This window comes from Sinocyclocheilus grahami, unplaced genomic scaffold (assembly GCF_001515645.1).
Source record: "Sinocyclocheilus grahami isolate Dianchi unplaced genomic scaffold, SAMN03320097.WGS_v1.1 scaffold610.1, whole genome shotgun sequence".
Lineage (NCBI taxonomy): Eukaryota > Metazoa > Chordata > Actinopteri > Cypriniformes > Cyprinidae > Sinocyclocheilus > Sinocyclocheilus grahami.
In genome coordinates this window covers 203,523-227,583 of record NW_015505789.1, presented here as the reverse complement: position 1 = coordinate 227,583, position 24,061 = coordinate 203,523, and the positions used below count along the sequence as shown (strand labels likewise).

Genomic DNA, 24,061 nt, shown 5'->3' with positions numbered 1-24,061 from the left:
GTCAAAACAACCCAATTGCTGGGTTTGTCCCTATTTTACCCAGCACTGGGTTGTATTTAACCCAGCATTTTTTAGAGTGTAAGGTTGAGCTTAGGTGCTTAAATAAATAAATATATATATATATATACTGTAAATAAAATGATCATCTATCTTACCTAAAAGTATCAAGATCATTTTAGAAACTTTTTAATACAAATTGTTATTACTGTAAGTATTGCTCATTAAAAGCAATGGACTTACTGGGTATGGTGGTGCTACACTCTAAAAAATGCTGGGTTAAATGCAGGTTTGTCCCTATTTTACCCAGCACTGGGTTGTATTTAACCCAGCATTTTTTAGAGTGTATAAGGTGCTTTTGGTGTCAGAAAATGCCAAAATGCCTATTCTGTTCCCCAGTTTCATGTAACCTGTTTCTTTATTCTCTCCGATTCAAGTATACACAGACATATAGTTTGTGATTGATATACAAAATAAGCCTATGCATCTTCTTTTTTGCACTCCAAGCATTGAAAACCATGAAGCCCTAACTCCTGGAAAATTGAAAGCTGGATATGTTCTGGTCTTTGAAAAGATAAGACCAGTAAGATGGTGGAAAGGACATCTGTTATTACACACTTACTGGTGCATGAGAGCTGAAGTCTCCGTTTGTACTTCCTGCCCATTCTTTTGAAACTTTAAAAATATGTTTCCAGGGCAAGAGGGAATCGCTGTGATGAGCGATTCCTCATTCAACTGATTCTTAATTTCTCCCTTAAATTATGTAATTTAAGTAACCATTTTAAAGAAAAATGGTGTCTGTATGGTGTACATTTTGGACATTCTCAAAACTCAGTTATTTGATGAAATAGCATCGCACCTCAGTCTAAAAGGCTTCAGGTCTCAGGAAAAACAATGGACAAAATGGCCTCTCTCAAAAAGCACTCTTCCAACTCCAAAATCCACTTATCCCTCAGTTAAAAAAAAAAAAAAGTTTTATGTGCTACCTGTGCCACTTCAAAACAGTTTAAATTAATGCAATAATATAACAGAAAATAAAAACCTGTTTGGAAAGCAGTCTTTATATGACTGAATGGATTACAAATTGTGTGATATTTTAATGTCAGTTTGATCAGTGGCAACCTGTTTTCACTCCCACAACGTCCAGTACTGCAGCTTGTATGCATGCAACTATACACGCATTCAATCTTACCAATGCGAACAGTAAGCCAACTGCGTTCAACGAGTAAACGTTAAGGGCATGGGACTTTCACTACGATGAAATTATGTTATAATTTTGGGTAACCCTAATGATATGTTGGGGCTTGATTTTCAATTTGAATGCATTTTAACATAATATGATGTAACAGGCACAAGAAAAGTAGAGTCACAATAATAAATTCAAAATAATAATAATGATTAAAAAAAACTTAGAAGTATATTCAAACAATTTAAGCTACATTCCAAGTCTTAAAGGCGAGATATTTCTTTGTGGCGGACTTAAAATTTGATCACCGTCACTGTCTGCCACAATATTTCAATATTTCAATAGTTCTTTTTTTTGTCATTTTGTTGAATAAATTATTGTGACTGTCTGTTATATGTTTAATGACGTACTTAAGTACTTAAGGGTACACTCTAAAAAATGCTGGGTTAAATACAACCCAGTGCTGGGTAAAATAGGGACAAACCCAGCAATTGAGTTGTTTTGACCCAGCGGTTGGGTTAAATGTTTAACCCAACCTTCTGGGTAGTAACCCAACCGCTGGGTCAAAGCAACCCAATTGCTGGGTTTGTCCCTATTTTACCCAGCACTGGGTTGTATTTAACCCAGCATTTTTTAGAGTGTAAGGTTGAGCTTAGGTGCTTAAATAAATAAATATATATATATATATACTGTAAATAAAATGATCATCTATCTTACCTAAAAGTATCAAGATCATTTTAGAAACTTTTTAATACAAATTGTTATTACTGTAAGTATTGCTCATTAAAAGCAATGGACTTACTGGGTATGGTGGTGCTACACTCTAAAAAATGCTGGGTTAAATGCAGGTTTGTCCCTATTTTACCCAGCACTGGGTTGTATTTAACCCAGCATTTTTTAGAGTGTATAAGGTGCTTTTGGTGTCAGTATAGTGGCAGTATCTGAGTGAGTATGGGTTGTGTATGAACATATATATATATATATATATTCATACACACCCCATACTCACTCAGATACTGCCACTATACTGACACCAAAAGCACCTTATACACTCTAAAAAATGCTGGGTTAAATGCAGGTTTGTCCCTATTTTACCCAGCACTGGGTTGTATTTAACCCAGCATTTTTTAGAGTGTATAAGGTGCTTTTGGTGTCAGTATAGTGGCAGTATCTGAGTGAGTATGGGTTGTGTATGAATATATATATATATATATATGCAAATAGTCAATATCTTAATATACTGTATAGTGAAAACATTTCTATGAGCCACATACAGATGTATGAATCTCAATAATAAAATAGTAAACCAAGAGCCATCTGCAAACAATTGATGCTACAGCTTTTCTCATGTTCAAATGATTTTCTTTTTTTTTTCTCAGCCATTTTTTGGCAACGACTTTTAAAGGCATGAAGATGACCACTTGGACATCAGATCATTTGAAAATGGACTTAGATTTTTACATTTCCTGATAAAATTGTGAGTGATGCTTACCTGTGTAAAATTTGCTGTCATTATGTAAGGATGCTGTTTTTGGTTGTTATGATGATGCTATGCCGTTCTTAAGATGTTCTGCATATTTTTTCATGTGCATCGTGCACCTAAAGTGTATGTGTGGTATTCAGTTGCCACATCTTTCTGGGTGGTTAAGAGTTTTTTTTTTTTTTAATGGCCACAAACATTCTACCAGCAAGTCTCTTAGATATTCTAGTCCCTAGGTATAGTTTGTTATTTTAGCCTTAGCAAACACTACTAATAACACATTACTGTTTGCTTTTTGATGCTTTACTGAGTGAATTCAAGGCAAATATTGGAAGGTACCATCAAGGTTAATAGTCCCAGGTGCACAAGCCACAAGAACAATTGGTTGTTGCTCACCTGGCGATGACGAAGAGTACACAGCTGACTCCCAGGTAGGCCAACAGGATGTAGACCCAGATATCAGGGGTCATGGGGTTCAGGAAGGAGAAGAAGCCAGAGTTGGTGCTGTTGGGTCTACGGTACAGGATGCTGATGCCAGTGTTCAAGAAAGGTTTGGAAAAGTCAATCGCTTTTTCCCGCATAAAGGTGATTGTGAGAGGAGCCACAGCAAGGTCAGCCCTCTACAGGACAGGAAACCAAAATTAGGATCGAAGAAGGGTTCAGAAACATTGAACAAAGAAAGTCTAGTCCATAATATTCAACAAAAAAATCAACATGAAACCACACTTGAAAACCATTTTACTTCCTTAATGCAACACATTTTTTAATTAAACAAGATATTTAACAATAAAGATATGTTAGGTAGAACCTGGCTATTCATCAGAAATTAAATGCATCATCAACCCATGTATTAACAATGTGCCTGTGGTGAGATTTCACCAAAGGCTTTGCTCCCTGCTTGTTTCATGACACCTTCAAAGTGAAATGTCAGTCCCGCAAAAAGTAAGTTCAGTTTTATCAAAAACACATTAACATGAATATTGGCAATGTTGTATTATTTTGGTTGTTGTACGTATCACGTTAGTTTGGGAAATAACACGATCAGTGAGTCGCCACAATGGAGATTAATGCTCTATCGCATTTGAAAATAGCATACCATCAGTGCTGTGTAGATTATAAACTGTAGTACATTACAGATTACAAATTACATGACAATAACATAGTATAAATTAGTTACATAATCTGGATTACACATTTCAGGTAATGAAGTCTGACTACTTTTTGATTACTCTCACAAAGACTTCAATGGGATTATTGTGTACCAAAAAAAGAGAGAGAAAGAAAACACTATATATTCCACTTATATATTCCATTCTTTGTTATAAACATCACAAAATGCATTAACAGCACTTAAATTACTGTATGAATAATTTGCTGCCATTGTGTGAATAATAAGTAATCATGGAATCCATAAAAAGTAACTAATCGGATTATGAGAATTTTTAAATGTAATGCAATCTAATTACAAGTACTTAATTTGTGGAATCTGATTACGCAATCCAGATTACATGTAATCAGTTACTACCCAACACTGCGTACCATCTACACTAAACCCTATCCTAAACCAAATCGATAGTGTTAACAAAAGCAAACCTGACAAAAAAAAAAGAATAATTTGCCAAAGCAACCATGACATTTAAGCTTTCTTCTACAAGTCTTTGAGCTATTTTATCATGTCTTGTGTACAGTGCAGTACCAGGTGGGCTACCGAGCAAGTTTTCTATATCAGAAAAGCCTTACATTTGGAGCTGGTTACGTAATGCAGACATGAAAAGGTATTAGTTTTCTAATCATGCACAATGAGAAAAGTGTTTTGAGGTCATAATATAGTGTTGTGCAAAAAGCATTTATTAATTTATAATCTACGAATGTAACCATAATTTATTTGAAAATAAATCAAATGTGTTGTTTTGCTGACACTAGTGTTTATTTTTTTATTGGAAACTGCAGTCAATTGTATTTTTGGAGTTTTGCCAAATAATAATAATATACAAGCACATATACAAGTTTGTAGTCAGTTTGTGGAAGAGTACTTTTGTTCTGAAACGCAACAAATACAACTTTTTGTCCCCAATAATTTGAATTTCCAATAACATATGAAACAAAATCAGACTCAGAATGTGTATTAAGAAAGTAAATAGAGACCATTTCAGTTTCAGGTTGGCACAGTTGGCGTGCTTCAAAAAAAAAAAAAGTGAAAATCCATCGTTTGTTTTTTAAATGAGGAATCTAGGCTCTGTACTGATGTTGGAGCAATCACATGCTGAATAACTATATGACGAAACAGATCAATTGTTACACAAACATCATTATAATATAAGTCTTACCTGAAATAATATAAAAAGGTCTCTTTTGAGATAAGTATAGATATGGCAGCATGCAAACCATCCTTTCACACTCCATAACACGGGCAAATTCACACCCCAGAGGCTCAAAGTCAGTACTGCCAAGGTGACTCAACTGTTGAAACAAGTGGCCTAGTTTCCTCGCTGTCTGCTATTACATTCCCTCCCTCTCCTTGAGAGAGCAAGAGCAGGGAGGCGTTCACTCGCTGATATCTGGCTGCATATTTAGAAGGTCACCATTTACATCGCCTTACCCTGCTTCCGTCTCTCCAGGGTTGGACAGGAGGTTAATAAAACCTGCTGCTTGGTGCACGCTTCACTGCATCCTTCCCCCTAACATGATGAAACTTGCAAAGGGGTTCAGACTATGGTCTTACAAAATACTGCAAGCCAACCATCACGGACTGAAGCATTTTCACGTGATGTCCTTTCTTCCTCTCACAAGAAGACTGCTGTTACATTTTCTTGGCTTTCTGTGACATTTCATTGCTGTGACCTGTCCTGGTGGTTGGACGGTGAACTGTATTGCCTTTCTTTGTATTGTTCTGTCTTTCCTGCATCCTGGGCTTTGGCCTCTTTCTTTTTGACAGTGGTTATGAAAAGAGCCACAGTTCTGATTGACACACCTGAGTACCTGTATAGTACAGCATGTGGCTAACCAGGGGAAAAGAGGAAAAACCAAGAGAAAGAAAACTCCAGTGTGTCTACAGGTTGGGTACCTGCAATCTCATTAAATATTTAGATTAAACAACACACCGTTTTTTCATTTGTTCTCTCGGCCATCCACAGTAACCATTCAAGACTATGGATCTGGCCTGCAGGGCAAGGAAATCCCTGCTGAAAACACTAGCATACTGGTCACCATGATGTGTTTTAGATGATGGCTCTTCAGCCAAGCTTCTTAACTGGATTAACCAGCAAGACTTTCTTGGTTGCCAACTTCGCCAGCTAATTTTGTGGTTAAAAAAGTTTGCATATGTCTTTTGTTGAGTATCATATTTGATTCATCAAGTAGTATGATATAGGAAAATATGGAGTAAAAAAAAAAAAAAAACTTTTATTCAGAAACCCAAACTGAGCAAAAATACACAATTTGGTGCTGTTGTTGAAATGTATATGTCCAAAAGAAACAGAAAATAACAACAATAATATTATTATTATCATCATCATCATCATCATCATCATCATTATTGTTCCAAACCTGTATTTTTTTTTATTGTGGTGGCAAAACATATAATGTGATGCAGTATAATGATGATTGAGAACATATACTAGCTGTTTTACAAAAGTTTAGAACATGGCCCATCCGATCAGTTTTTTTGAGCCGGTGCTATGATTTTATAAAAACAAATCAATTTGCATTAGTGAAATGTCAATGTACAATGTCAATTTTCGCTCATGGACAATGGACATGTCAATATAATCTGTTATAATCCTTTAAGGATTTTGCCTTTGCTTGTCAGGTCGTAATGAGAATGATTAAGCTCGGCAGAGTGCTCAGGACTGTGAAATGTATTAAAAGGCCCTACATAGTCCAAGTCAAAGTTAGTACAGTGAGACAATGAGCCAGTGCTGGTACATAACCTTCCGGCTTATCCACCGGAGCAAAGATTAATTACTATAACAGGAAGAAATGACATGCTAAGGCAGCCATTAACACTGGCATGGCTGGATGATTAATGAGATAATCAATTATAGCTAAATCAAGTATAATAAGCCTGTTGCATCATTTAACGCCTTTACCACCGTGACCTTTAGCTTTGGAGTGGGATTTGTGGCCCCTTTTGAAAAAGAGGAGAAAAATAAACTGTCCTACTTGACACAACAGTCCTTATGACTTTAATTAATATCCAGTTGAGTATTTAAGAAGCACTTTTTTTTCTTTAGCATTGCAGCTACTCTCCATGATAAAAATAAATAAATAAATAAAAATTTAAAAAACTCTAAATAAATATTTACAGCTCTTGTCTTTACTTTGACATCATATATTCCATGAGTCTCCTGGAAAGCATTTCCTATCTAACTCCCATGAGTGATCCATAATCTCCCAGAAATCTGTCACTGTCATTGCAGCAGTCATAACACTTTTTCAATTTTCGTGCAACACAGAAAGGTCGAAAAGAAAACATATATTTTATATATCTTATATTATTTATCAGATTACTATATAGCAATGCATGTTTGCATTGTGAAAAATATTTGCTGTAATCAGTAATACAGTAAATATAAACAATATCTTAACGTCTTTAAAACAACATGATACATTTATTTAATTATCTTGTACAATTTTGCTTATAGAACATTTATTGAATGAAAGGTTTCAAAGGAAATGTCTTTGTATGAAAATGCAAATGACTAACCTTGGGCACATGGTCACTTATTTAGAATCAGGGTTACTATTGTTAACTAAAAGCTTTTTTTTTGTTATTTGAAATTAACAACCCAGGCTCATTGGAAATATGTACTTGTGGCGATGTTTCTGCAACACTGTTTTTATGTACCTTAATGCATGTTTTGCTGTAGTTACAAAGATAAATGTCCAGTGAGTGGCGCTAAAACACACGTACAATACGTGACTGTGACCACGTTTTTATTAGATTGGTACAGGCACGTATTACGGCGGTTCAGAATTCAAGTGTCCGGGGAGAGTCAATGAAAGGTTTATGTTCTATCGTGTTGGAAAATAACATACCCCCTACACCAAACCCGACCCTAAACCCACCTGACAATGTTAACAAATGCAAAAGTGATATAAAAACACATTTGCTGATGTGCTATTTTAACGTCCTTATATGCGGGATTGAGCTGCTTTGTCGAACTGTAGTTCCTTCTAGGGAACTTGTGTTGCGTCCTCTAGCGGACACTTGGGGGACTGCCGCTAGCAGGACCGATGTCTGAAGCATGTGTGAAACAACTCCAATCCTATTGGCCCACATAGCCTATGACGTCACAGGCAGGCGCCCGGTAGTATAAGAAGGTGCCAGTAGAACACGTCACCAACTTTTGTTGTCTTCAGGAGTCGACTGTTCAGCGTGTGTGAAGCATTATCCTGGTGAATCAAGCAGTGCTTTAGGGAATGTATGCCTCCGTGTTTGGATTCTTACACTTGAGGGCATATTTTGACTTTTGCGTTATTGTCTCGGTGAGGAGCACACGTGTTCAGTGATGTGCGCTCATTGTGATGAGTCACAATGTCAAGGCTCCGCTCGCGCTTGTTCTTATTCCCGAGGGATGCAAGAGATCATAGGCGGAGCTATATCCAGCTGTACCTCTCTAATATCCATAATATTGTTTGTGTAGAGTCTCACTGGGCGTGGATATATTCAGATGCTCTGTGGAGAGATGTTTGCGAGCTTTCTCTCCCAGGGTGTTTTAGTGACCTAGTTTGGTTTGGGGGTGTCCCCTGAGACAGCTGTTGTGCCACGCCTCACTCACTTTTCTGCTGCCAATGCTTGAGAGCGTTGGTGGCCATGATGTTGCATCTGTAGTTAGATTGGCCTTCTGGGCTCCTTTAACATATCCGTCAAGGTGGTAGTCTTTGAGTTCAGAAAGGCGTGGGCATGTTCGGCAGCTTTTAGGAGGTTCAAATTAGCCAGTTTAGGTCTTCTTTCCCTCTGAGGGGTCTGGCCCATCATGATCTGAGGATCATAGACAGGGCTAGTGAGCTAGCACTCTCCTGCTCCTCCCCCTTTCGAGAGTTGAGTGCCGAAGACGATACCTCACTCCCCCTCCAGAGCATTTTCTCAGACTGGGTAGCAAGGTTGGACAGCCCCTGCTCAGAGTGTAGCTGTCTGTGGATAGTTGTACTTCAGCTCAAACTTACTTTGCTCTGGAATATAGTGGTCTGAGGGCAGCTGTGTTCCAGCCTGGCTTCTATGACCAGTTTGGCTTCCTCTTGACATAAGCCCTTCCATGCTTTAAGCTATCTCCCCTGTCTTAGGGTTTCAAGTGGCTCATTGCTTTTAGAAACATAGCTGTTTGAGGACAGTTATATTTCCAGCTTGACCAGATGGGATGTCCCTCCTTTTTGTACAGTGTGATTGGGATCCCCCTTCTTCCCAAGTTATTTTAACATCCTGACAAATATTTCAGGTAGCAGGGCTGGGCTTCCTCCCATTTTTCTAGGGTTTTTAAGTAGACAGTCCCACTTAGACAGTTTGTTTCTATTATGCTACGCTGTCTCCTCTTATTTCAGTGTATTTTTCTGTCTCCCCTGTATTAGGGCTTCAAATAGATGGTCCTTCGTTTTTAGAAACATAGCTTTTTATTAGTTTGGTTGGGTTTGCTCCCCCCCCCCCCCCCCCCGTCCTCTAGGGGATGCAGTGCAAGTTCCATTGAAGGGGAACATCTCAGGTTGTGCATGTGGCCAAGGTTTCCCGAGAGGGAATGAGACACTGTGTCCCCTTGCCACGCCTAGGGCTCTGGGCAATATTCAGCCTTGCCTGAGTAAACTGCTATTAATGGATAGCTGTGTTCTAGCTCGGCAACTACTTCCCTTTATTAGGGTATTTAATAAGTGGTCTCCTTGAGCCCCTTGCCTAGACCGTGCTGTCTCCTCGGTTTAAGTTTTAATTAGATAGCAAACTCTCTGTGGTCTTAACAAACTTCAGTTAGGACCTTTGGAGCATAGCTCTCTGAGGATAGCTGTTTTCTACCCCGATGACTACTCCCCTTACTAGGGTTTTTAAGAAGTGGTCCCCTGAAGCCCCTATCTAGACTGTGCTAGGTTAGGCGTATGTCTGTCACTTCCATGGTGCTCTCTCACCAGATGGACAGGCATGCGGTGCAGCATGGCATAGTTGGCATTTCATTCCCCAAGTGTCTGCTAGAGGATGCAGTGCAAGTTCCCTAAAAGGGGAACATCTTGGGTTACGCATGTAACCATGGTTCCCCAAGAGGGAATGAGACACTGCGTCACCTCGCCAGGGTTTCGGGCTGCCTGTTTCACATCTCCTTCAGACAACTAAGTTGGTGATGTGTTCAACCTGTGACATCACAGGCTACGTGGACCAATAGGATTGGAGTTGTTTCACACATGCTTCAGACACTGGTCCTGCTGGCGGCAGTCCTTCAAGTGTCCGCTAGAGGACGCAGCATCTCGTTCCCTCTCGGGGAACCATGATTGCATGCGTAACCAGAGGCATTTCACAGGATTCATACCAGAGCTCTTCACCTCACAAGTGCAAAAATGTATCACACTAGACTATTGCACTAGAAAATCCATACATATGAAGTTGTATATGTGATGGTAGGTGGATGTTTTGTGTGTGTGTGTGTCACGAATTCAGTCCATGGACTTCTGTTTATTCACCACCAGAGGTCACCCTTTCCATTTCATTGACTCTCGCACTACACAAACTGTTGCATAGCACCCCGGACTACATTTCCCATCATTCTTTGCACAATTTGCACACTGCCCTGATTGCACTCATTGCACACAGCTGTTTCTAATTACCTCATTCACTATATAACACCCACTCTAACCACATTTCTCTGCTGAGTATTGTTTAGCCTGTACCCCTTTCCGAGTCTCCGTGTTTTCCTTGTTTTGCCTTGCCTGTTTTTGCGGATTCTGCTCTTTGCCTGTTTCCTTGGATTTCTCCCTCTCGTCTCGCCCCTTTGATTCTGTCTGCTGATCGGTGACCTACGCTAGCCCTAGGACTATTCTTGTGTTTTGCCCGCCATATACCTGTTTGCCATTGTTTTGACCCTGCCTGTGTACTACGTCTCTTTAATAAAGTCTGCAGATGGATCCACACGTCTCACGTCTCGTCAGTCCCGTTACAGAGTGAAGTTCTCCTGTGCATATAAATACAAATAATTAATGAAATTATTAGTGAATGAGACCTAGTTATTTTTGGCAGTGGGATGCCTATCACTGAAATTTTGATTTTGTTTTGTGAAAGTTGGGATTTTATTGTTATTTCTCGCATATATCTGATTATACTTCATTTCAAGGGGCTTAGTGACCTACAAAGACAAATAAGTCTGACTTGTTTTGATAAACCTACACAAGCACATGCCGTTAAATAGATGTACTAGGGCAAAGGCGTTTGATAATTCAGTTATGAAACCATGATTTATGTGAACACGCAGGGTGACAGTAAAAATGTATCACCCTATGATTTAATGGCACTTTATCGGCCAAAAACAACCCTGTACTAATCCGTTGTTGCTTGTTGTCTTCTTTAAATCTACGAGCCCTCGATGGATGACCCTACACGTGCATGTCATGGTAAGCAATAACACACACTCATCGTGTAAAGAACAATACCAAAGTAATGAAAATTCTGTAAGAGCTAATAAAAAATACTGATGGAAATAAATTGAGCTGATAAATAACTTTGACAAGAGCCATTAATAACAGCCTCTCAGTTTCCTGTGCACTCACAACAAGGGCTCTCGAGCAACTGGGTTCTAGTCTATAACTGAAAATGTTTCCTGTAGCTTATGTTGACGTACGAATGGCGAGGCAATTGTAAAAGCCATTCTAAGTTCATGGAAATAACTTCAGAAATATCATTCCATTAAAAAAAGTTCCTTCTGCGCTCAAGTCTTAAATTGTTTTCATGAAAGGCTCAAGCTGCAACATTTGGGGAGAATCGGTTGAGAAATCACAGAGTCCATAAATCCGTCTTCAGAGATAAGGCTTTGAGTTTACTCACATGAAAACACTCTATCTAGCTCAGCCTCATGTGGCAGGCTGAGGTCAGGTCCCAGAGCTTGTTTCTTAGTTTGCTTTTCAGGTCTGCTGATTCCAGATCAGCTTATCTATATAGACAGCAGCAAGAGGGGCACTCAGCCGCAAAATGAGTGCTCCTAAAAATACACACCGCACCTTCGATACTGTGCAGGCCATCTGATAAGGCTCAAGTATACTACACACTCAAATCCATCGCATTGAACCCAAAGCTTAAAACATTCGATGAGAAACTAAAACTGGTCAAATTCTTCTGAGAGATATTTATAGAAAAGCAATGATTAAACACACCATGAGATCACAAGCTGAGAGCTAGAGTTTGGTTGTGATAACTATTATAAGTGAGCTTGTTTACTATATTTGGCATGTTCATAAACGACTGCCGAGCCCATTTGTATTCACTTTTTTTAGTGTATAAATGATGATCTAGTGCAAAAACAAGTATTACCTGCAACTGTGGAATGAGTTAACAAATGTTTTACACCTGTATTTAGTGCTGTCCACTTGTAATCAAATCATTGCAAACAGATACCAGATTAACGCCAGGAATAAATTGGGTCTGTATCTCTCAAACAAGCTGCTGCTCTCAAGGTGCGAACTATAAGAATTGCATTGTCTTGTTTCTCTCTTCTTCAATTAGTCTATCCCTGAAGTAATTTCACTAAATAGTAAGCCAGTCTTCATTCTGTTTGTTTATTCTGGAAGACTGGTTACACATTGCTTTATACAGCTAAATTTGGGGAACAACCTATTAATTATTGTCATTATTAATCCAGCTAAACAAGATGACTTCTTCAACTACAGATTCATTGGTAAAACTCACAATAAGGTCACATTAGGTAATGGATTAAACAACATTGACTAACAATGAGCAATACATTTGCTACAGTGTTTATTCATCTTTGTTCATGGTAATTAATAAAAATACAACAGTAACACTTTATTGTATGGATCAATTCTCATTTTTAACTAGCATGTACATTACTAGCATATTAGCTGTCTATTAGTACTTATAAAGCACTTATTAATGCCTTATTCTGCATGACTATATTTTAAATAATTTAATCCTATGCCATACCTAAATTAAACAACTACCTTTAGAGCTACTAATTAGCAGAGATTAGAAGTTTATTGAGGCAAAAATCATAGTAAATTAAAATAATTAGTAGACCTTAAAATAAAGTGTGACTAATATGACTATATGATTATTAAGGGATACGAATTTTAATAGCTTTTAATAATATATTAGTAAATGTTGGAATTAACATGAACTAAAATTGAAAAATAATTCTAAGGTATTTATTATTTTCAATGTTAACTAATATAATTAACTAATGTTAAACAAATGGAAACTTATTGCAAAGTTTTACCAATCCATTTACTCTTAGTGATAGTTTCAAAACAAATAAATCTATTAAACATCCTTTCAAAACTACAGCATGTGCTTACATGGAATGTAACACTAGCAATTGAAAACAGTCACAACATTATCACATCCAGGTAACATCACATCACAGTTAACACTGTTATCGCTATGTGAACACTAGTATGCAGAATTGTTCACACACTAATCAGAAACTCACAATGTATAAAAATAGCCACATACAAGTACATTGGCTTTCAAAAAGTGCCAAAAGAAGGTGAAATAAAGGTGAATATTTGTCTCTGATGAGACCTACAGCAAGCTAATGTAGTTCACCATGTCTTTTCAGGGCACTATGATTTCACAAACATGGACATAATCACAAAATACACTCATATAAATACAATTTATATTGCACAATTTCACGGAATTTGGTCAATTTCGCCTGAATAAATCAAAAGTAGGTATGCACAATGAATCAGATTGTGATATGGATGAGTGTCTGTGAACATTAAACAGCAAGACTGCTATATAAATATGAAGTCTGCATGCTCTGTAGGTCTGTGTGTGAATGAGCAGTGCAGTTTCGTCTACTACACATACTGAAGAACGTGTGACACTCATGGTGTTTTCTCTATATGAGGACAAGAACACATAAACGTCATCTCCAGAGCTGCTCTGAGAGTCACTTCACCAGCATTTCACCATTCCATGTGAGAAAAAACTTTGTAAATTGCTCCGCTGATTTTGTTGTTCTGAATTTATGATTATAGTTTTGAGAAATGTGTTAATTGTTTTGGGGAATGTCTTAGTAAAAAGAAAAGGAGATGAGGATGAGGTTTGAAGAAAGCACAGTTTTTCCTAAGTTTACTAACTAAACCAATGAGGACCACATATTTAGCAGATCTATCGCCTAGTGTTTGCTTAGTTTGTCTGACTCTGCTGAACTCAGCTGGGGTTGCCTGAAAATTGAGTTTCGAAAAGTTTTTTTTTTTTATGAAAAATTCTGGATGTCCATATTGTGTCTCTGCTCTGCTCTACACTCATTAGGCTACGCTGTCTGACAACAGCTCAACAGCTCTTCTCTCAAATTATGTGAGGGAGTAAAGGGTTTGAGGCTACAGTCCTGAAAACACAGGCCCATCTACAACCCTGTTTGGACTAAATAATTACCTCATGCATACGAAACTGGCTCAGTAAGATGTGTTTTACCCCAAATGCATAGAATAATTTGACATACAAAAAGTTTCATAAAGTTTTACAGTAAGTTGTTAAAGTTAATAGACTAATGTATCCATTACCATTCAAAAGTTTCGATTTACTTTTTTATATTGATTGGGGGTGGGAGGGGATGGGGGGGCTGCACCCACTTCACTTGTTGGGGTTCAAGTCTGAAATAGCCTCAAGCCTCCATAATTTGCACCTTGCAGTATCTCAAATTCCAAGGAGCAATGACAATTATTTAATGCGTTATTACATTTCATTAAATTTTTATGAGACAGTTATGTAGTTCTTATACTTTATAATCTCCAGCCATTTACACACACATACCCCATCTCCATTTTTGACTCTTCCAGCCATAATCCCTTTGTTCCCCTCAAGGTGACTGCAATCGAGCCAGATCTGGCCAAAGCAAAAGGGACATTAAGTGCCGCTGCAGTAAGTCACCTCTCCCAACCCTTCCAGCACCTCGCCATTGACTCCCACCATATGACTTCCTCCACTAAATGCCACTTAAGCTATTACAGCTCTCCAGCCCTGGACTTCTGGTGACCTCAGAGGGTGAGGACAGCAAAAGGGCGATGGGATGGGAAGCCAGCACAGCAGCACATTTTCCTGTGACAGGGCTTACACCCCCAGCCTGATAGCTCTGAGACTTGAGAGAATGGGCTTGGGGTACATTGAGGGGAATCGGCTTTCAACATTGTCTAGTTCTGCTGACTCGGTAGAGGCGTTTAAACATGTATTCGCTGTGGCAGCACATGCCACCGTGTCTCCGTGGTGTGTCAATGCAATCCAGGTGTGTTCTGTCACCTTTGCAGCATGCTTTTTGTGAGAGGAAGAAGTATTGGAATGAGCAACACATTCAGTTAATTGCGTTATTGTGTCATCTTGGCATTTTGTTCAGACATCAGAAAACCAGCAGAAAGGCTTTATTAAAGTGAAAGGTATAAGTAGAGATGCAGGTACTGGTAAATCTGACTCAGCAGAAACAGCATTAGTGGTCTTCGTTACTTAAAAGCTATGATGCTGTACAATGTGAATACTTACGTGTTCCATGATTTCCTTTATCATCCCATTCCACTGGCCTTTATCATCTTGAAACCCATACTTTCCATCCGGCACCAGGTGGATCTCGAAGGAAAAACCCAGAATGCTGGCCAACTCCTTAAGCAGGTCAATACAGAAGCCTTCAAAGCGGTCATTGCCGACGAGTGCCTTGTCAGACTTCTTAAGCATGACATATGGCTCCTCCTGTACAAATACAAAATATCCATTGAGAAGCATCTCCAAATGAGCTAAGGGTTTCTCATTGAGTTTACTGCACACACACCTTACTGAGTAGAAGTAATCCCAACTGACGGTGTGTTTTTATTTTTATTTTTTTGTTTTATTGAAATGTAGGTAGAGGCATGTATCTCCAATGAACCTGGGTAGGTAGGAACTATACTAGATCTCTCTGTCTTCTAGCTGTTGGGCCCGAACCAGGTTCTACAACATCTGCGATGATGTTAATTGTCTTCCCACACTGCAGAAGTCACTACCTAGTCCTCTTATGCCACATATGATTGAGATTCCCTTTAAGTGCACTGAAACGGCATCTGATGGGTCTGCTGCCAAAATCATCTAGAATATATCTTTTAAATTGCAAATTTTTCCACCTAATCTATGGATGAGTTCCCATTACAACATTGAAATACTGTTATTATGGAACCATGGAAGTTTCAGCTTGTGACAGGCTTGTGCAAGTTGCTTCAGTTTCACATCTACTAACAGATGGTTTAGTGGAACAGTTTAATCAGACATTAAAACTCATCTGAGTGGGTGCAACAGGGATTCTTCTGTAAAATTGTCTATGTACTTGGACATCTAAGAATTCCCCAAGCCAACAAAGGGCTTTACATATATTTAATTACTCCTTGGAAACCAGTCTGAAGACCTCCAAGGCTTTGCCAAGCAGCAATAGGAGCAACAGACATTGCCCTTTACAGTATATTCACATATGCTGATCTATCAACATATGATGGATATCGAGCATGACTAACAGTACACCTATCATCAAATTGTTAATATTGTGCATACACACTTTCTGACCTACTGGATCTGCCAACCAGGCAGGGATTGAATGTGGAATAAGAGGGAACCAGCAATATAAAAAAAAGACATTCACTTGGGTGAACAACTTTCCTTACATTAGCAACAAAAAATAAGTACAGTACATATAATTTGTGAGGTATTTGAAAGCAAGTGACAGTGAAAATGGCTTCTTCTTAATGTTGAGGGCTTATTGAGGAGGAAATTCAATGGATTAGTCCTTGAGAAATCAGATCCCTTGACCTGTGACATCTTTCGTTATGGAGATAACGATGTTTTAATGAAGCATTATGTCAGCACCAGTAGTTATACAGTTATTTCAGGACTGCTCTATTTATTGCTTGCGGTAAACTCCCTCAAGGTGACCTTCACTATCTGTGTTTCATCAAACATTCTGTGACATCTTTCTAACCCTGACAGCATTTTCCATTTTAGCCAGAAAAGACAACACAAAATGGCACAATTCAAGCTGAACAGAAAATCCAAAGTATATTCAGTTGGCAGCTGAAAACAGGACTAGCGCTCCTGTCATGCATGTTCATCCTTGAACTGAATTGGAGAATCCGTTTCATTGCAATTGTATGCTCTGTCTCGACTTCTTAATAATAACAGATGTTTTAGAGTTTTGTGAACAACATTTCAAGTGGGATCTGTCAAGATCTGAGATCTGTGCACTCTGAAAAGACTGCCCTCAAGGTGACCTTCACTATCTGTGTTTCATCAAACATTCTGTGACATCTTTCTAACTCTGACAGCATTTTCCATTTTAGCCAGAAAAGACAACACAAAATGGCACAATTCAAGCTGAACAGAAAATCCAAAGTATATTCAGTTGGCAGCTGAAAACAGGACTACCGCTCCTGTCATGCATGTTCATCCTTGAACTGAATTGGAGAATCCGTTTCATTGCAATTGTATGCTCTGTCTCGACTTCTTAATAATAACAGATGTTTTAGAGTTTTGTGAACAACATTTCAAGTGGGATCTGTCAAGATCTGAGATCTGTGCACTCTGAAAAGACTATAAACAAACTATTTATTTGAGAGACCAGGACTAATAGTCACACAGGAGAATTTTCCAAAATTCCTTTGTCAGCACTCTCAGTAACTAAGTATTAGTTGTGAGTCAATTACATAAACAGTCCCATTTCACAAATGCAGACCTACTTTATATTAAGTGTCTCTAACAACTATGTACTTACATTTTTATTAATATTTTGATACAATGCACTTAATGGTAAATACATGTTTTTTTTTACATTGTACTTATATTTAAAAATATATTAAAAAATACCTGTAATTACATCTGTAATTAATTTCTGTAGTTACATCTGTAATCACCCTACCCCTATGAAGGTCATTCACACTTAGCACCAGATATGTCCCTAAACTATCCCACAAGACTATAAACAAACTATTTATTTGAGAGACCAGGACTAATAGTCACACAGGAGAATTTTCCAAAATTCCTTTGTCAGCACTCTCAGTAACTAAGTATTAGTTGTGAGTCAATTACATAAACAGTCCCATTTCACAAATGCAGACCTACTTTATATTAAGTGTCTCTAACAACTATGTACTTACATTTTTATTAATATTTTGATACAATGCACTTAATGGTAAATACATGTTTTTTTTTACATTGTACTTATATTTAAAAATATATTAAAAATACCTGTAATTACATCTGTAATTAATTTCTGTAGTTACATCTGTAATCACCCTACCCCTATGAAGGTCATTCACACTTAGCACCAGATATGTCCCTAAACTATCCCATCTCAATAGTAGCAAAATAGTTTTGCAATGGTTAGTTTGTCTGTCAATAACATCTACTGTATAATCTAATAATATAAGTATCTATAATATGTGCCTATACAGAAACTACCCCCAGTCCCAAAATAAATGCAATATAAGAAAAAAATAAGATACATGCAAGTATCATAAATTGTTGACATGCAACAGATTTAATAATGTGATTTATATATTTTTCATATAAAATATTGTGAATTTTTAAGACTGAAATGGATGTATTTTTAGATGTCAGCCTGCTTTAGATAAAACCATGAGCCATGGATTGAATGGACGTAGAATGAAACAAAACTTTGTACAAGTTGTCCAATTATCTTGATCAAAGTTTGTGGCCGAAAAAAAAAAAAAATCATCTATAACAGTTGCCATCTGTTCTAAGCCCCCAATCTGTAAAATTCCCTAAGGTTTGGTGGCAAAGTTTTTTTTTTTTGCAATACCTTCTCCCTCTTTTGCTGCATGAACTATAACAGAAAGGAATCAGTTACACAGACTGAAGTATGAAACAAGAGGTTTAATCAAAGCAAACATGCCTTTATAATTTGAGCAATGATATCAGACAAAAGTTTTGAGCTTCTTATTTGTCAGCTGATGCAATAATATGATCATATTATATTCTAAGGTCCACAAATTAGACTTTGGCATTTCCAGCACCGGTTTGCATTATTTCTGAAGGAAGTTGTTGTCAATGAAGCTTTTGGATGTTGGTACACCATAATTTCTATCTGTCATAATTGTTTGTGTCATGTGATGTGTTATTATTAATTTGTATTCAAAACAGCTTTTCGAGTGACCCTTATTCAATTTCAATACCCCTGTTTACACGCCCCCACATGTCTATGTCAGGATGTGGGAAGATTTGCATAAGGCTGCCCAAGTGTTCACGCAGAGAAAGGCGGCATAACTTTTATTCTCGCTGTAGTATTGTTGTTGCCGCCACCACCATGTCATGAAGGCACTGTGTTTCGTTGGGAAAACGAAATTACTTTGTTTGGTCTTCCAAAAGAGGACACAACTAGAAATCAGTGGTTAAGTTGTATTTACAACACTGTTCCAGAACAGTTTAACCCAAAATATTCAGATGTGTGCAGCGCATTTTATGGATGACTGTTTCCTGATCCTGGGAGAGTAGACTACAATGCCGGCTGTTCTGACTCACAGACTGTAAGTACGTTTTTTATATTTAAATATTTTGCCACTGATGAATCTACGCGTTTCAGAAAAGCGGGGGCATAGAGGAGAAACAATAATGTACAATATGTGGTTTTTGAACCTTAAACCGCATAAACACATTCCATTACACCAAATACACAAAATAATGTTCTTTTTAGCAGCATTATATAACCCCTTTAATAAATACTTGGTTACTATCTTTAGATAACAAAACCCAGGACCACTGCTTGGTAAAATAGAAAATAACTGATTATATCCTATCAAGAACTTAACACATAATTATAGCCTTGCAGTTCATTCTGAATTTAATGACAGTGTTTATCCCTGTTGATAACTTATCTGCCTGTCCAAAATAAGTCCACAGAGTCTGCTGCCAGTACCACACAATCCTGAAACATTCCTGCGACATCTGTAAAGGCAGCCCTCCAGGCATCTGTGAGAATGCAGTGTTGAATGGGCACACATTTATTTTAAGATGTGTAATTTGTGCTATTATCTGGCAAATTGCATTGGGTAAAGCAGAATTTCACCTAGCATGCATCTGCTTGTAACAGTAACAAGATAAGGTCATGTCTATAGTAAATCTCTGAAAATATCCTATGGAGGGAAATCAAATTGGAGTGGGTCAGTTGCATTATCCAATAAATGAATTCATTGATTTTTTTTTAAGGTACCTGTGCAATGGTTAGCCATTGAAGTGTATTACTTATTCCTAAGGATGGCAGTCAAAATTTTCAATCAAAAGAATTGCGTCATAAGTAGATTGATTAATCAATTTAATTTAAATTAACAGTGGAACTTAGTTTTACAATGCCCTTTTTATACGTTGCATGTCCTTAGTCCAGTAATAACAGTAAATTATGCTTAATTTGCATATGCAATTATGCAGTCAAAAATAATAATAAATAAATAAATAAAAATAAAAAAGCGGTTTAGAAACAATTTTCACTACATTTCAGTTACAAAGAAATGGAAAGTAACACTGAATTAAACATGAAATTATTAAGTAGAAAAACTGAAACACTATTTATCTAACTTTAAAAAAATAATAATAATCATGTATGACATGATGCATGCATACTCAATTTTTTCACTGATACCTTTTATTTTTCTTCAGCGTTTTGCACCATAAGATTTCATATCTCGAGATATATGTGCTTTGTTCCATTATGCTGTGCTTTTAAAGCATGCGGATATCCTCCGCAAACAGTTTTTTTACTATGTGGCCTGCTTTTATGAGAGTAGTTTGGTGAAACACATTGCAAGTAGTAGCAACTGGGTCTAAACCGACTAGAGACAAGCAAAAATGTGGCAACATTTGTACGGAAAAAAACCCCATTAACGGTAGGTTAGGCGATTTCGGAAAGGCTAGCAATAGCAAGCTAGCTTTGAAAGCAAGATCCCCACCCTCCCTGCATAATCACTGTGCAAAGCAAATGCAACGCTGTCAGATTACCTCATGTCTCATTCACTGGTGAGAAAACATTACAGTACAAAGTGCAGAATATTACAATAATAACACTTTCATTCTTGCTGGAACGTGCTGATGACGTATCATGTCTGCACAAACAGGGTGGGCAGAAGTATGCAAATACATATTTTGACAGGCAGACAGGACAGCCTATCGTAATCTTCGGAACGAAAATTTTGATTGGACAAATATTTTATGGTCATATGCCTTACACAGCCAATATAAATACATTTAGACCACTTAACTTAGTGATTGCTATAGGGATGTGAAGAGACTTTCAACCAGCATAATGTTTGTGAACCTAATCACCTACCCTGCCTTTAATAGAATGTTCTGTCATGAAACTCTAGATGGTGCAGGCCGATAGGTTCTAACTCAATCTGATACAATCACATCATTATTCACATGGTGCAGCTGATTTGCTGGTGTCAGCTGGTTTATTTTAATACCAGCAGCCAATGAGCTTGCTGCTCAACATTCAAACACTCGGCTAGTGCTTGCTGTAGCAGTTGCAGCACACTTTAGAAACCCTCCACCTTCCCCAGCTCCACCTGTATACGGGGTAATTTCATGTATGTTATGGATGAGGTTGTTTCATATCCTATATATGCAGCAGCAATATTTCTTACATGCTCACAGCAGCGTATCTGTGGATGTATTAGCAGTTGCAAGTCTCGATACTTCCTCTGCCGCAGTAGCAGCAGTGTAGCAGATCTGTTCCACCAAGGCCAAACACATTAACATTGCCATGTATATTACCATGATGAACTCTGAGAGTTGTCATGACAGAATTTCATTATGATTAACTGTACTCTAGGTTAATTTCCAAATTCAAATGGCCAAAATATGTTGAGAGTCGGTACCAACTCCAATTCAGAATTGTTATTCCGCTTACTAAAGCAGTCAGGGGAGAAGGTTGAGGCTCAAACTTGATTTCAAACCGGGGAAGACATCTTGTGTTGTTGATTCAGCCAGGTCGATTTATTTCAAGGACTGAGACACTGAAAGGGACAGAGCTATTTGGCTCTTCTGTGAGAGGAAATGAGAATATGGAGCACGTGCGTTTCTTTACTTGAAAAGCAGCCCATGTGCTGACCTGAAACAAGGTAAAGCACACTAGAAAAGAAAGTGAAATTTGGAGAAAGAGTAAATTAGACATAGAATGATAAAGCAGGAGACAGAAGAGCGCTCTCCTTCACACACACGCATCTCAATGACCTTACCAGGATGGTGGTGATGACCAGAGAGCGGTTGGAAAGCGAGTCAGTGATGTTCATGCCGTTCTGCCTGGGGACCTCGGTGATGTTCAGCCCCCCAGATGCACTCCACACAAAATGTTTTTTACATAGCTTATGTTAAAATTGCACCAAGCAATTTCAGTGCCACTAGCAGCACCAAATACAATTGCAGATTATTTGTTTGAATGACCTGAGATAGCAATGTTGGCTCACCAAATGATTTGAGTATCGGGATAGATTTCCTCAAACCAGTGTGAAGCAATTATATTTTGCAGTTTAAGTACAGTATAAATTAGTGTAACGATCACATAAAATGGCATTATATTTCAAATAATTTCTCTGCATTAGATGTCAAGATTTGTTGGGTTACTTACTTTAGGAAACATCGGTGAAAATACATTATGCATTCCCATGTCTCGACCATCCCACCTTGACATTATTTTACTCCGATGGTCCATGACAATCTCTACAGGTCATTATATTGTCTTGCCTTCTGCATTCCCTCACAATGAAGAAAGCTGTGCTATACATGAAAGACCCCAAGCACCATTGTGACCCCATTGTGGCTCATGCAGGAGAGCTGGCATGAGGTACTCAGATGTTGGCCATAATGTGGGAGAGAGAGAAAGCACAGCCACAATCCTAGAGACATTGGTCCTGAGGGGCTCTCAAAACTGAAGCACTGTCCTGTTGTGCTGAGCCACAGTGATACGCCTATGTTACCCTGGTTAGTTTTACGAATAAAACATGCTGGCATGTTATACATAGAACATCTTCCATGACCCACACATCCTGAACATGTATATCCCAATCCACACTATAGGGATTGATGGAAAGAAAGTTTCAGGAAAAGCAGCCACATTGGCCAGGACAGCTGTCATCACCAGCTCTAGAACCATTCCTATCATCTGTATCCATGGAATTCTTTCCTAAATCCTGGCTATAATAATCCCAATTGCAGAGGGCTTGAGAAGTGGCTTCGCAGTGTAGGAACCAACCAGGCTCACTGAAAATGTGCGATTGTGGTGACATTTCTGCAACACCGTGATTACGTACCTTATTGCATGTTCCACGGCAGTTTAAAAGTGAAATGTCCAGTGAGTGGCGCTAAAAAAACACAGGTTCAATACGTGACCGTGGCCACATTTTTATTACATTGGTACAGGCATGTGTTGTGGTGTCGCTGATTCGCTGATTCAGGTACATATTGTGGTCGGTTCAGAATTCAATCGTCCAGGGAGTGTCACTAAAATGTTAACATGTTGGAAAATTGGAAAATAGCAAACCCCCTACACCAAACTCAACTGTAAAAATACCCGATAGTGTTAGCAAATGCAAAAGTCTTATAAAAACACATTTGCTGGTGCAACCATGCTATTGTAACTTCTTTCTATGCGGGTTTGAACTGTTTTGTCAAACCGTAGTTTCACCTCACAAGTGCAGCGCCGCATCGTATGAGCTATCGAGCAAACCTACTGAGTTAGAAGACCCATACATATGAAGCTGTGTTTGTGATGCTAACGTTCAAAAGTATCCATTTTTAAATCTTGCAGCATCTTAAAATTGTTTTGTGGTCATAACATAATATTGTGCAAGGAATTGTGCTTTTTTTAATCGAAACTCTGGCCTGTAAATCATAATTTATATTAAGTTTTACTGCCTCTAGAGTTCATTTCAACTGGAAACTGCAGCGATTCATATGTATAGGTGTGTTTTTATTTTTATTTTTTTGTTTTATTGAAATGTAGGTAGAGGCATGTATCTCCAATGAACCTGGGTAGGTAGGAACTATACTAGATCTCTCTGTCTTCTAGCTGTTGGGCCCGAGCCAGGTTCTACAACATCTGCGATGATGTTAATTGTCTTCCCACACTGCAGAAGTCACTACCTAGTCCTCTTATGCCACATATGATTGAGATTCCCTTTAAGTGCACTGAAAAGGCATCTGATGGGTCTGCTGCCAAAATCATCTAGAATATATCTTT

The 24,061-nt window shown here is 38.1% G+C and overlaps 1 protein-coding gene across 1 annotated transcript in view; it reads right to left on the bottom strand.

Moving 5' to 3' along the window:
* Window positions 1–24,061, bottom strand: part of LOC107557597 (glutamate receptor ionotropic, kainate 3-like) — a 76,374-nt gene that overhangs the window by 27,891 nt on the left and 24,422 nt on the right. Inside the window, exons 11-13 of the mRNA XM_016241076.1 lie at window positions 22,062–22,161; window positions 15,343–15,546; window positions 3,060–3,283 (exon numbers count right to left, since the gene is read on the bottom strand). Coding sequence (XP_016096562.1) covers window positions 3,060–3,283; window positions 15,343–15,546; window positions 22,062–22,161 — 528 coding nt within the window. The remainder of the gene's footprint in view (window positions 1–3,059; window positions 3,284–15,342; window positions 15,547–22,061; window positions 22,162–24,061) is intronic.